The 13132-nt window shown below is 42.8% G+C and overlaps 1 protein-coding gene across 23 annotated transcripts in view; it reads left to right on the top strand.

Moving 5' to 3' along the window:
* Positions 1–13132, top strand: part of LOC123499994 (actin-binding LIM protein 3-like) — a 222757-nt gene that overhangs the window by 104205 nt on the left and 105420 nt on the right. For 18 of the 23 annotated variants that reach the window (XR_006673143.1, XR_006673142.1, XM_045248572.1 and 15 more), the window contains 2 exons: positions 7496–7516; positions 10316–10345. The exons of 3 other annotated variants lie outside the window; for them this stretch is intronic. Coding sequence is in view for 18 of the 20 variants with exons in the window: in XM_045248572.1 (XP_045104507.1) it covers positions 7496–7516; positions 10316–10345 (51 nt within the window). In the remaining 2 variants the exon portion in view is untranslated. The remainder of the gene's footprint in view (positions 1–7495; positions 7517–10315; positions 10346–13132) is intronic. 2 more of the 23 variants (XM_045248566.1, XM_045248582.1) reach the window with 1 other exon arrangement.

Here is a 13132-nt window from a genome sequence, read left to right as displayed (position 1 = left end):
GACGTGGTGGCGCGATGATATATATATGAGATTACAGAACCAGTCGTAAACTCATGAATTTGCCAACAGTCGTGTGCTCGTGTGTGTGTGTGTGTGTGTGTGTGTGTGTGTGTGTGTGTGTGTGTCTGTGGTGCGTGCCAGTAGACTGACGCTCTGTCGGTGTGTCCTCGCTGTCCTCCTCCCGCTGCTGGCCTGGCGATAGACACGTCCGAGCTGCAGCAGTGGACAGAGGACACTGAGACGGAGGGAAGGCCAGAAGGGTCACGTCTTTCACATACCCGCACTCACTTGCTCTCTCTCTCGTAATACTTATTGAAACCATACAACACGTGGACAGTGACTTTGCTTCTGTCAAATTCTCTCTCTCTCTCTCTCTCTCTCTCTCTCTCTCTCTCTCTCTCTCTCTCTCTCTCTCTCTCTCTCTCTCTCTCTCTCTCTCTCTCTCTCTCTCTCTCTCTCACACACACACACACACACACACACACACACACACACACACACACACACACACACATTCAACCTTGACTCCCACCGCTTACATTTACAAGTTAATAGCAACAACGAGTTACGGAAAAGCATCAAAACATCACCACATATTCGTTTGCGTCACTGGCAGAGAGTCTCGAGTCAGACAAACAGGAACCGCTTTAAAAATTGTGTTGTTGTATTGGGTTTCATTTAACAGATAATCATTTGAATTCAAGGCGCCGTGAGCTCAAATAATTATACAGTCTAGGTTTATGAAGTAAGATAAATACAAACATTTTCCATTAGCCGCTCATAAGGTCTTAGTATAATTGATGGCGTGTCTTTTGGCTGTCTTCACTAATCAAGGTTAAGATAAAGGCACTAAACTTGACTATTCTTAACACTTTGCCTGAGATATACACAGATTAACACAGCAGTAGAAATAATGCATGTTTTTTCCTTGATGCAAAGCAGGATTCCCATGACACTTGTGCAACTTTCCGCGCAAAATGACGCAACTTAATTCCTTCAGTACCATGACGAGTTTTCATATTTATTCTGGTTACTATTTAGTTACTATACAGCGTCAAAAAACTTATCTGGGGGATTAAAATAGTGAAGACTGTGGCTATTAATCTTCTGACCTCTATGGATTTTCCTAATGTCAATAAAATCGTCTAATCACACCCAAAAATCAAGGTGAAAATGCGTCCCAGTATTGAAGGGGCTAAAAAGTAATTCCAGCAGACGAACAAGCAAATATGGAGTAAATCATGATAGTTTAAAGAAGTAATTCTCAAGGAGACAGACACTCAGGCACTCATCACAACGGTACACGCTATAAATTTGACACATTAACATTCCTCCTCCCACCGCTCGCTTATCATTCCTCTGCTAAAGTTAAGAGATCAAGGGGTGGAATTCATGTGAGTTTTGGGTACGATTAGATGATTTTATTTACATTAGGAAGGATCTATGGAGGTCAGAAGATTAACCGTTTCAATATTGGGACACATATTTACCTTGAGATTTGTGTACGATTAGACGATGATATTTACATTAGGAAGGATCTATGGAGGTCAGAAGATTAATGGCCACATTCTTCATTATTTCAATCTCCACACATACGTTTCTGAAGGTGTATAAAATCACCAAATAGTAAGCAGAATGAATATGAGAACATGTCCTGGTACTGAAGGGGTTAAGAGATCAAGGGGTGGAATTCAAGGGATCACGGAAGTATGTAGTACCTGTGTTACTTCATGTTTATTCCACTCTAATGGGCAGAATTATCGCCATTGTTTCCATTGCCCATGAGTGAAGAGGGAGGGAAGTTTCAAGACATCTGACCCTGAATTTTGGATAACTCATATGACCTTTAAGGGAACTAGCAACCCAGTAGGCCTTTTTTTCACTTTTGGTGCCCTTGGCCAGTTGCCCTCCCTGCAAAAAACAAAAAGTAAATGGTATGTTACTGGGAGAGCGTTGTGATGGTGATGCAAAGTTAAGAGGAAAAAAGGAATGATATCAATTTTACTCTAAACTATGTTGTTGTGTACTAGACAGTGATTAATGTGGATATGTAAAAAGAACAGAAGCAAAACTAATATTCCCTCTCAGTTATTCCATTCTGTTATGACGGTGAAGGTTGTAAAAGATAGTGAGAAGAGAAAGAAGCAAAGCAATATTCCCTCTTCATTCCATTCCTTCATTTCACTGTGCGTCATTTTCCTTAACCCCTTCACTACTGGGACACATTTTTACCTTGAGATTTGTGTACGATTAGACCATTTTATTGACATTAGAAATAGTCTATGGAGGTCAGAAGATTAATTCCTCTCATGAGTTTCTGAAGCTGTATGAAATCTCAAATAGTAAGCAGAATGAATATGGAAACGCGTCATGGTACTGAAGATGGTTAAACACGAGAGTGGGCGGAGGAAGAGAAGAGGAGTGACGTGAAAAGTTAAGTATGAATTCCATTATGGGTGACAACTCAAATAGAATCTCAAGGTCACTCATTGTCTTCATTGCACTGAGCTTAGGGCTATTTGTCTCACCCACCACCACCACCACCACCACCACCACCGGCACTAGTCTCCTCATGTGCAATTTTCCTCCATCTGTCGCAACAATGGGAGCCGCCCACATCCGCCCCTTGTGTGTGCCCCTCGTTGCCACCCGCCCGCACCCGCCCACGCCCCGTCACGGCTCCCAAGTTTATGCTCCAGTCGATTATAACACTGAGTGACCCAAAGCCCCCTCCGCCAAGGCTTAGCTGCGCAGGAGTCACACACACACACACACACACACACACACACACACACACACACACACACACACACACACACACACAGGGAGCAAACCCATGAGCACTTAAGACCTAGAGAGCAGTGAACCTTCTGACCTGCAGCAGGAGACTGAAGGAGGTGCTGCACTAATGCCTTGTTTCCTGGCTCGCTCCTCCACACTCTGGCCTTCCTAAGCTTATCATTATGCCGAGGACTTTCTCTCTGTCGTCTTTGCACTGCCTTTGTTATTTATGGAATCGTCATTTATTCCTTCTATCATCTGCCTCATTCATTTCCTCTTTCTTCCATTCTTTTTGACGTATATTCTCCTTTCCTTTTTTTTATGTTTCGTCTGTTGCCGGTGGTTCTTGATTACGACAACGATCAGAGCAGGACTTTCCCGCAGCAGTCAACCAGTTCCGTGCGGTGCCGGTCCCCGCGGTGAAGCAACCGACAGCCGTGACTCTGCTCAAGAAATTATCAGCTTCCTGCCACACTGGAAAAGAACCAAGACATTTCCTCATAAGGAGTTCTTTCATTCCATCTGCCATGAGAAAGTAAGCTAGATAAACATTGAAAACGAAATATTGCATCTTGATTATATTATTTCGAGGAGAGGAATACAAGCTGCCTTTGTCTTCATGTTGTTAATTGTTTAGAAGCAACAGCAAGGTGGTGAGGGCCGAGGCAGACCATCAGAGCACAAATCAGATCAAGCTACCTCAAACCAGTGACAAAACTTTCCACCACAAAGGGACTTGGCCCAAGGTTCCTACGCGCCTCAAGCACACGCCAGCCTGCAGGATCCCCACAACTCACTGATATGCACAAAGGATGCCTACACTCCCTCCTGAGAACCGAGACAGCCACTGGGGAGAACAGCCGCTTCCCTGAAAAGAATCTGGCGGCAGAAGTTTAGATATTATTCAACAGCGCCACAAAAAAGTAGCCACAAGAGGTTGTAGAGATAACAAGAGAGGCGTCGCTCCACGAGCTGCCGCTCACACTCCTTTGGCGGTGGTGGGACGAGTGATCCACCATCCTAAGCAGGAAAAAACATACCTCTTCCTGAAGATGCTCATACAAAAAATATATGATGGCGCCTCGGAAATTTTTTAGTATCACACGAGCAGCACCAATGACAGACGGTGTGGGTCCATGTTTGCTGCACCAATTGTGTCACTTTCACGAAAAAGTTGCAGCTTTATTTGGCTACAAGGAAAGCTTATTATGGATCAGCGGTCGTAAAGAAAAGATGAAGCTTTGTGACAACCACACAAAGACCAGTTTGTCGCTGTTGTGGTGACGGAGCAAGGCCCAAGGACGGTGTGGTGAAGGACGCGCATTGCGGTGGTGGTGCCTGGCGCCACACAATATGTACAGTGCGTACGTCACCAATACCTGTTGACGATTCATCAGGTGAGTGAGCACACACACGACGCACGAGCGTTCTTCATGCAGTTGATAACTGTGAAATCTTAACACCACAATCATGAGGCAAGATATCTTAAAAGAGATATACTTCCTGAGAAACTGAACACTACTGATTCATAGATAGACAGATAAATGAATAAATGAAATAAGATACACAAAAGTAAGCTCGACATTTACAAACTCAACACTCACGACTCACGGCGCACCGCTTTCAACTCGAGTCAGTGAAGAAATTCTGACAAGTAATGTCTCTTCACGCCCTCCAAGGCTGCCGTCATTCATGGTGGCGGGGGTTCTTTCACCGCGCCGCGCAGTGCAGTACTTACACAGGAATAAATCTTCTCCACTGGAATCTATTTAACAGTAAATTTTGCCTTTTACAGACTTCAACATATCGCTTTTTTTTCACTTATTCATTTATTTTTATTTCTTCATTTTTCACCCCTCCATACAAACTGACAGTCACGTTTCCCTCTATTGTCATTCATGTCAAGCTGACTGTCTCGCCACACACACACACACACACACACACACACACACACACACACACACACACACACAGATGACCGGGGTTCGACCACGGCCGGGTGTAGATATTTGGGTGTGTCTCCTCACGTGTAGCCCTGTTCACCTAGCAGTGAGTAGGTACGGGATGTAAATCGAGGAGTTGTGACCTTGTTGTCCCGGTGTGTGTGTGCCTGGTCTCAGACCTATCCCAAGATAAACAATGAGCTCTGAGCTCGTTCCGTAGGGTAACGTCTGGCTGTCTCGTCAGAGACTGCAGCAGATCTCAACACATAATTATAGCTTGTTCTGTGTACATACTCACCCTACACATAAACCTTTCGTGGCCGTGCTTCACTTTTCTTTATGGCGCTGCACGGTGGTATAATAACTCACACCCATACAACCACTACCACCATCACCACCACCACCGTGCTATTAGGGGCCTTTCTTCTGAGTATAAAGGCACGCTTTCACTCATAACCATTGCTTCAAACTACCAGTGTCATATTACATTACGTGTATGAGCTCCCTGTGTCGTTTTATCCACCCTGTATCTCATTCTATTTAACTGTTTTGTGCTTGAGTTCCTTTCTCTTCATCGGTGTGATTCTTAAGCTTCTTCAGTTGTGCTACTTTAATCTGGCTTGTCTACGATTCTGTTCAACTGGTTTGCACATTAATTCCTTTCTAGTTCTCCTCAGTACAAATCTCTACTACTTTATCATCTTAACTGGGTTTTTTTGCACAATTACTTTTTTATGCATTGTGATTCTTAAGGCTTTACAATTCTACTATATTTCATCTTTCTGGCTTGTGTATGATTCTCTTCAACTGGTTTGCACATTAATTCCTTTTTAGTTTTCATCAGCACAAATCTCTACTACTTTATCATCTTAACTGTTTCGTACAGTTACTTTTTATGCATTGTAATTCTTAAGGCTTTACAATTCTTCTACTTCATCTCTCTGGCTTGTATACGATTTGCACATCAGTTCTTTCTATAGTTTTTATCAGTATAATTCTTCAGGTTCTTTTACAGCTCTACCACTTCATCATCTTAACTGTTTTGTACATTTACTTTTTATGCTTCGTAATTCTTAACAATTCTACTACTTCATCTCCCTGGCTTGTGTATGATTAACCGTAGGGAGGAGTGAGAGAGGGAAGAGGAGGGAGAGGGAGGGAGATTACGTCATCATCAGTAGCAACATCTATGATTCCGCTGCACCACAAAGGCCTGCCCAACCTCCTCCATTCATCTCTGTCTACTGCCCCGATTATTACACGCCCAGCAGAAGCGATCGTTGCATCTCTATCTAGTTTTCTATCTACCCTCCCTCTTGTAGCATCGCCAGTACACGTGATCGTAAGTGAGAGTAAAGAGGTGATAGGTCTTGCTCACCATCGAGGGCGTCGCTTGCCTGTTCTGGTTAGTTGGTGAGGTTTGCACATTGGTGAGTTTAGATTCGGTGAGGTGTGACTGGTGCTCGTCTCTCCTCTCGTTTGGATGAGAAAAGAAATGAAGGAAAAAAATAGATGAAGAAAGGAAAAGAAGAGGAAAATAATTCAAGGAAGTGATGGAGGAGAGAGAGAGAGAGAGGAGGGAGGGCGAAAATAAAGGACAGGGAGGAAGGAAAAAATAAACGGAGAAAGGAAAAGAAAAGAGAAGAATAAGCCAAGAAGGTGATAGCGGAGAGAGAAAGAAAGAGTGAATGGGGGAGAGGGAAGAAGAGAGACGATCAAGATATTTTAGCCAACCATCTTTTCACTGTCTGTCCGTCAAGCCGCCTCTCCTTCTGTTGACTGTCAAAATGTATGCAGATGTTGACGGCTCTTCACTGTTCTCCGCTCCCTGGGTCGTGTTACCTCGTCCAATGGGAAATGTCTTTGTTGTATCTTTTTCCTTTTTTTTTTTCCTTTTTTTTTTGTCATTGCACCTTTCAATGTTATTTCTGCTATTTGATGACGACTTGTATGATTCAGGGTGAGTGATGGTGGTAATTGTTATTCTCTCTCTCTCTCTCTCTCTCTCTCTCTCTCTCTCTCTCTCTCTCTCTCTCTCTCTCTCTCTCTCTCTCTCTCTCTCTCTCTCTATCAAAGCGGCATCTGGCCCACTTTCTTAACCAGACAGGGAATAGAAAGCGAAGTGTCACGAAAAAAAGATGTCAAAGAGAGAGAGAGAGAGAGAGAGAATAAGTATTACGACAAGCATGTAATAACCTAGTTTCCAGTATTACCACCTCCGTCTCTCTTACCGTCTTAACACCCACCCACCCACACACACCCACACCCACACACACACACACACACACACACACACACACACACACACACACACACACACACACACACACACACACACACACACACACACACACACACACACACACACACACTATCATCATCATTTCCTTACACGGTGGAGTCTGTCTGGCTCACATGTATAACCACTGCTGTAATGGTGACTCGTTTCACTAAATAACATGAATTACAGAAGGTTTTTACTATCACTTACTTTCCTTTTACATATTTTTTTTCTACTACTCGTTTTTTTTTCTCTCTCATTTTTCGTTCCTTTACTTGTCTGGGTTAAGGAGAAAAGATCATAAGTCACTAATTTCTTTCACAATATTCTAAGGTTTTTACTATCATTTACTTTCCTTTTATATATTTTTTTCTACTATTCATTTTTTTCGTTATTTTCTTCTTGGGGTTAAGAAGAAAAGATCATAAGTCACTAATTTCCTTTACAAAACTCTAATGTGCCATCCCTCTTTCCTTTAATGCTGCCAAAGGGAATGAGATTGAGGAGCTGGGTGAGTACGTGGCTGTGTTTTGTTGACCATCACTTCCTCCATTCCTTGGTGTGCCTGAGACTCGGTGCAGTGCTGCATCTCTTAGTGAGCCTGAATGCCTGTATATACTCTAAGGTGACGTGCAGTGTTAACCCCTTCAGTACTGGGACACATTTTTACCTTGAGATTTGTAAAGGACGATTTTGTTTACATTAGGAAGGATCTATGGAGGTCAGAAGATTAATGGCATGAGTCTTCACTAGTTTAATCCCCCACATAAGTTTTTGAAGCTGTATGAAATCACCAAAAAGAAAGCAGAATAAGTATGAAAACGTGTCCTGGTACTGAAGAGGTTAATTGTGAGGATGATGTGTTGTAGTAGAAGTCTGTTGAGTATTGGTAGTGTATTAGTGAGTAACTCGGCTTGTGCGTCAGGGAATGTTATGAAATGATTTGCTGATGAAGGGGAACTGTAATGGAACTGATTCGTGGTAGTACTTGTATGAATGATGAATGCTAAGTATTGGTAGTTGCATAGTCTCCTTACTTGTGCGTCAGGGAATGCCATGAAAGAGGAAGGGAATCAAGTGTCAGTATGTTCGAGGGCATACAGTATGTCCAGTGAGTAATGATACGTAGCTTTGTGGTCTCTTCCTGGTGGGTAATTTAACTCGTACGTGAGGGAATGTTGTGAAATTATTCGGTAATGGTGATGGTATAGAAACAGTGTGATGAATGACTTACTTAAATTGAGGGAATGTGATGAAGTGCCTTAGTGATGAGAGACACGTGAGACTGCAATGCCTTTAGTTTCCTGTATGTTGTCTGAAGAATGTTAAGCAGGTGAAGATAATACAAGTTGTTACCTAACCCTTCGACCGCCAATGAGAAAACGACACTGATTACATAATTTGAGTCAACCTGATAGACATTACTAAGCCGAAATGAAACTCCAAGATCTTAAAAATGTAAATTAAACCACTGTATCACTTCTCCAGCTAACTTAGATGAGAATAGGGCACTGATTACATGATTCGAGTCAACCTGAAAGATTTTACTAAGTCGACATGAAACTCCAAGGTCTTGAAAAGGTTCATTTAAGTCACTGTATCACCCCTTCAGCTAAACTAACAGTGGTATCTTTCAAAATGAGAATAAGACACTGATTACAAGATTCCAGTCAACCTGAAACACTTTACTGAGCTGAAATGAAACTCGAATGTCTTGAAAAGGTTCATTTAAGCCCCCGTATCACTCCTCTTACTAACATAACAGTGGTATCTTTTAAAATTACTCTTTAAACTTGCACCAGACCATTTTATTAAACTTAAAGGGATGTAAGAGTCAAGGGGTTAATATTTCTGAGATAGCATCACGTAGGAGGGTCTGAGTGGAAGGATGTACAGTACAGTAATGTGCAAGAGAGCATGTCAAGTCGTCGTTTTCTCCACGTCAGAACAATGGAACACTTAGCTTGTATTATCTTACTGCAGATTGAGGATGAATATTATTTCTTGTACCTGTAAGTAACGCCTTCCTTCCTCCCCTCTCCTTTCCTCTCCTCCCCTCTCCTCCCACGTCCCTTTCCCTTGTTCGCACCTTCCTCCCTTCCCTCCCTATCTCTCACTCGTTCCCTCCTTTCTTCACTTCCTCCTTCACGTTCCTTTCTCTTCGTTTCTCTCATACCATCATCCATCTTTACTGTGTTCCTCTCTCTCTCTCTCTCTCTCTTCTCTCTCTCCCTTCCTTCATTTTTCACTCCTTGCTTCTCTGCGCCCCCTCTTTGTCTCTTCTCTTCCTCTCCTCTTTCCCTTCGTTTATCTTCTCTCTCCTTCTCACTTCCCTTCTCTCATTCCCACATTATATCTTGCTAACCCGGTTTCTCTGTTCCTACCTCCCTCATTTTGCTTCTCGTCTCCACTCTCTCGTGTTCTCTCTCCCCCCTCACTCCCTCTCTCTTTCTCCCCCATAATTCTTGTTTCTTATGCTCATTTCTCCTTCACCCCGACTCTTTTTTTGTTTTCGTCTTTCCTCCCTTGCATTCTTTTCCCCTTTCTTCACTTACTGTCTGCCTCCTCCTCCTCCTCCTCCTCCTCCTCCTCCTCATCCTCATCCTCCTCCTCCTCCTCCTTTATTACTCTCACGTTTTCTGCTTGTCTTCCTCCCTTCATAATTTCTCTCCTTTCACATTCTCCCGCCTTCTCTCCTCCTCTCCTTCTCTCATTCTCTCTCATGTTTCTTCTAACCTGTCCTTTCTCTATCCTCTCTTTCCAATTTTCTCACCTTCCCTTTGGCTCTCTCTTCTACCTCCCATCCCTCTATTTTCTTTCTCCTTATTTCAATGTTTCCTCTTCTTCCCTCCTACCACTTTTGATTTTCCATCCTTGTTTCATTTCTTATTTTTCCACCTTCTCTTCTCTTTTGTGCATCATCGTCCTGTGTTTCCCTCCTCTCATTTAATACATTTCCTCTACTCTCCTTTTGTATTTCTTTTCCTTTCTTTTATTTTCCCCTACCTCCTCTCTCTCTCTCTCTCTCTCTCTCTCTCTCTCTCTCTCTCTCTCTCTCTCTCTCTCTCTCTCTCTCTCTCTCTCTCTCTCTCTTCTCCCCATTCTCGCATTCCTTCCTTCCTCTCTTTCCTGATCCGCTACCTTACCTTTACTCCTTTTGTATTTCCCTCGCATATCTCCTCTTACCCTTTCTTCTCTTTTTTTTTTTTTTTTCTCCGTTCCACCAATTTTTTGTCTATTTTCGTACTTTTATCCACATTCCTCCCTCGTCCTTCCGTCTCCTCCTTCCCTCCCCGTCTCTCTCCTAAAGGCAGCGCCCAAGTGGAAACTCTCGAGCTGGGTATGTCTTGTAGAGGTGTTCTGTGCTTCGCAGGTAAAGGCAAACACGTATTACACAAAGCACTCTGTCTCGGTGTTCTTAATTTGACATTTTCGTTGGTTATGATAAGTATGCCTCGCCTTTTTGTCCGTTTTCTTTCTTGTGTATACGTGTCTTGTCTGGCTTGTCTATCTGTCTGTGTTGTGTGTGGTTGTATGTTGTTGTTATGGTTGTTAATGTTGTTGTTGTTGTTGTTGTTGTTTTGTGGATTTGTGTGTGTATGTTGCATTTCTGTGGTTGTATATCCTTTTTCTTTCTTTCTTTGGTGTGTGTGTGTGTGTGTGTGTGTGTGTGTGTGTGTGTGTGTGTGTGTGTGTGTGTGTGTATGTGTCTGGTGAGCTTCTTTTTCTCTTTACAATGTTCAGTATTTTTTGCCTCCTTGTATATGTGCTCCATTTTTTTTTTTTTTTTCTTCTCAATTAAGATTCATAATTCCCTTTAATTTTTGTATGATTCTCTGTAGCATTTCTCCACTTCGCTCGTTGTCACCACTGTCTCTTTCCCTGGCAGGCGTTGTTTGTCTCACTGCCATTCTCAAATCAATCTCTCTCTCTCTCTCTCTCTCTCTCTCTCTCTCTCTGCATGGCACACACTAAGTAGAGCAGCGCGGAGGACGTCACATGGTTGCAGTGCCTCGCTTGCCGTGGCTTTGGTGCAGAAGGCGTCAGGATGTTATTGTTTTCATTCCTCGTCATGTTTCTCAGCATAGACGTGTTTTGTGGGACTTTCCAGGGCCAAATTTAGATCACACCGCGAGGAATGTTTTATGTTGTGGTGTTGTAATATTGACCCGGTAGTTATTTATGTGTGTTGTGTTTGTTTTTGTTTCTTTTTTATTATTTCATTCCTATTTTCGTCAGTCAAAACAGACAGTATTGTTCTATTTGCTGTTTTTTCTTCCTAATGGTTGTCATTGTTATTGTTTCTTTTATCAGTGTTCATCTACATTTACCTTTATTTTTTATGCGAATTAGTTCATCTGTATCACCTTTATCATCGTCTTTACTACCACCACCATCACCACCGCTACCAAGGCCATCACCATCACTTCCTCCACTATCATTAAAGTACCAAACTCATCTATTGGTTATTCGTATCAACTTTATCTTCATCTTTACCACCACCACCACCACCACCACCACTACGACTGTCACCTCCATCATCATCACCACTACCACTCCTTGCATTACCATTATCATCTCCATTTATCTTCACCAGTGTGCTGCTTATGCCACATCCTTATCATCTTCACTTAAAACTCCATCTTGACTTCAATCACCTGGAATTGAAAGATAAACTCAAGCCACCATCACCACCACCACCACCACCACCACTATCACCACGACAAAGTTAGCCAGAGGAGGAGAAGTGTTGATGTTGGTAGTGGTGGAGGTTGGCAGGGTAACAATAACAGTACAGCATCATGGGAGGTCTGACAGGGCGCGGCAGGGTTGGCAGGGGATGAGACGAGGCTTAAGTGTATCTTATTGGTTATGTCAACTCTGGGTGGAAGCGAAGGGAAGGGAAGGGAGGTGGGGAAGGTGACAAGGGAGGGAAGGAAAGGATGGGATGAGAAGGGAAAGGGAGAAGATAAAAGAATGGAAAGAAATATTGGAGTGTGAATGTGGTGAAAGAAAGAAAGGAAAGTGCATGTGAGGAGATGATGGAAGAGAAAGGAGGAGAAAGAATAGTAAGAGAAGAGAAGGGAAGGGGAATTACAGAGAGATAAACGAAGGAGATAGTAAAAGAAGACAAAAGAAATATAGGAATGAATATGTAGTGAAAGGGAGACGAGGAAAGGGTGAGAGGAAGGAGATGTGAGGTAAAATGATAATGCATGTGAAAAGATAATAGCAGGGAAACGAAAAAAAAGAATAATAATAGAAGCGAAGGGAAGAGAAATCATAGAGAGGGAAAGGAAGGAGATAGAAACATGGGAATAAATATGCAGTGAAAGGGAAGAGAAGGAAAGGGTGGGGATAAGAGGAAGGGGATGTGTGGTAAAGTGGGGGGGGGTATGAGGGAAGGATGAGGCTGATAACGGGGTGATATAAGTGTCAACCATTCATAACAGCGGCACCAGTGAATGCCTCCCGCGGGACAGGGACACTGGTGGTAATGGAAGAGGAAAAGGACCATCACACAGGAACACAAAGGATGACCAAACAGCATCTCGTCTCCTGACCCGTTATGATGTAGAGATTTTATTTATTCACTTTTTTCTACACTAGGAGGAGGATCTAGGAAAAAAGGCAAAAGGTGACCAAACAGCATCTCACCTCTTGGCCCATTATAATGTAGTGATTTCATTTCTTCATTAGTTTTTGTACACTAAGGAGGCTGATCTGGAAAAAAGCTGAAAAATAAGCAATTCCCTCTTTTAAAAAATCCCAAAGTAATGATTAACGGAGGAATATAGATAAGTAAGTAGATCGTAGGTCGTAAGAAGTGGGAAATACACATTCAGGCAGAGAGAGAGAGAGAGAGAGAGAGAGAGAGAGAGAGAGCTACACTCACCTGTAATTCTGAAAACATCATGTAGGATACTAAAGTTGAAGACAGGAAGGAAGGAAGGAAGAAGGAAAGCGCATGAGAGAAGGATAGAAAGAGTATGAGAAACTGGTAGGAGTGGTAGTGATGGTGGTAGTGGTGGTGGTGGTGGTGGTGGTGGTGGTATATAAGTGGCCCTAATTAGTGGTAGTACTGGTTAAAGCGGTTATACAGGTACACGTGATAAGAGTGGTGAAG

This window comes from Portunus trituberculatus, chromosome 50 (assembly GCF_017591435.1).
Source record: "Portunus trituberculatus isolate SZX2019 chromosome 50, ASM1759143v1, whole genome shotgun sequence".
In the NCBI taxonomy this organism is placed as follows: Eukaryota; Metazoa; Arthropoda; class Malacostraca; order Decapoda; family Portunidae; genus Portunus; species Portunus trituberculatus.
The sequence above is the reverse complement of the archived record's forward strand: the minus strand, read 5'-3'. Positions and strand labels throughout refer to the sequence as shown.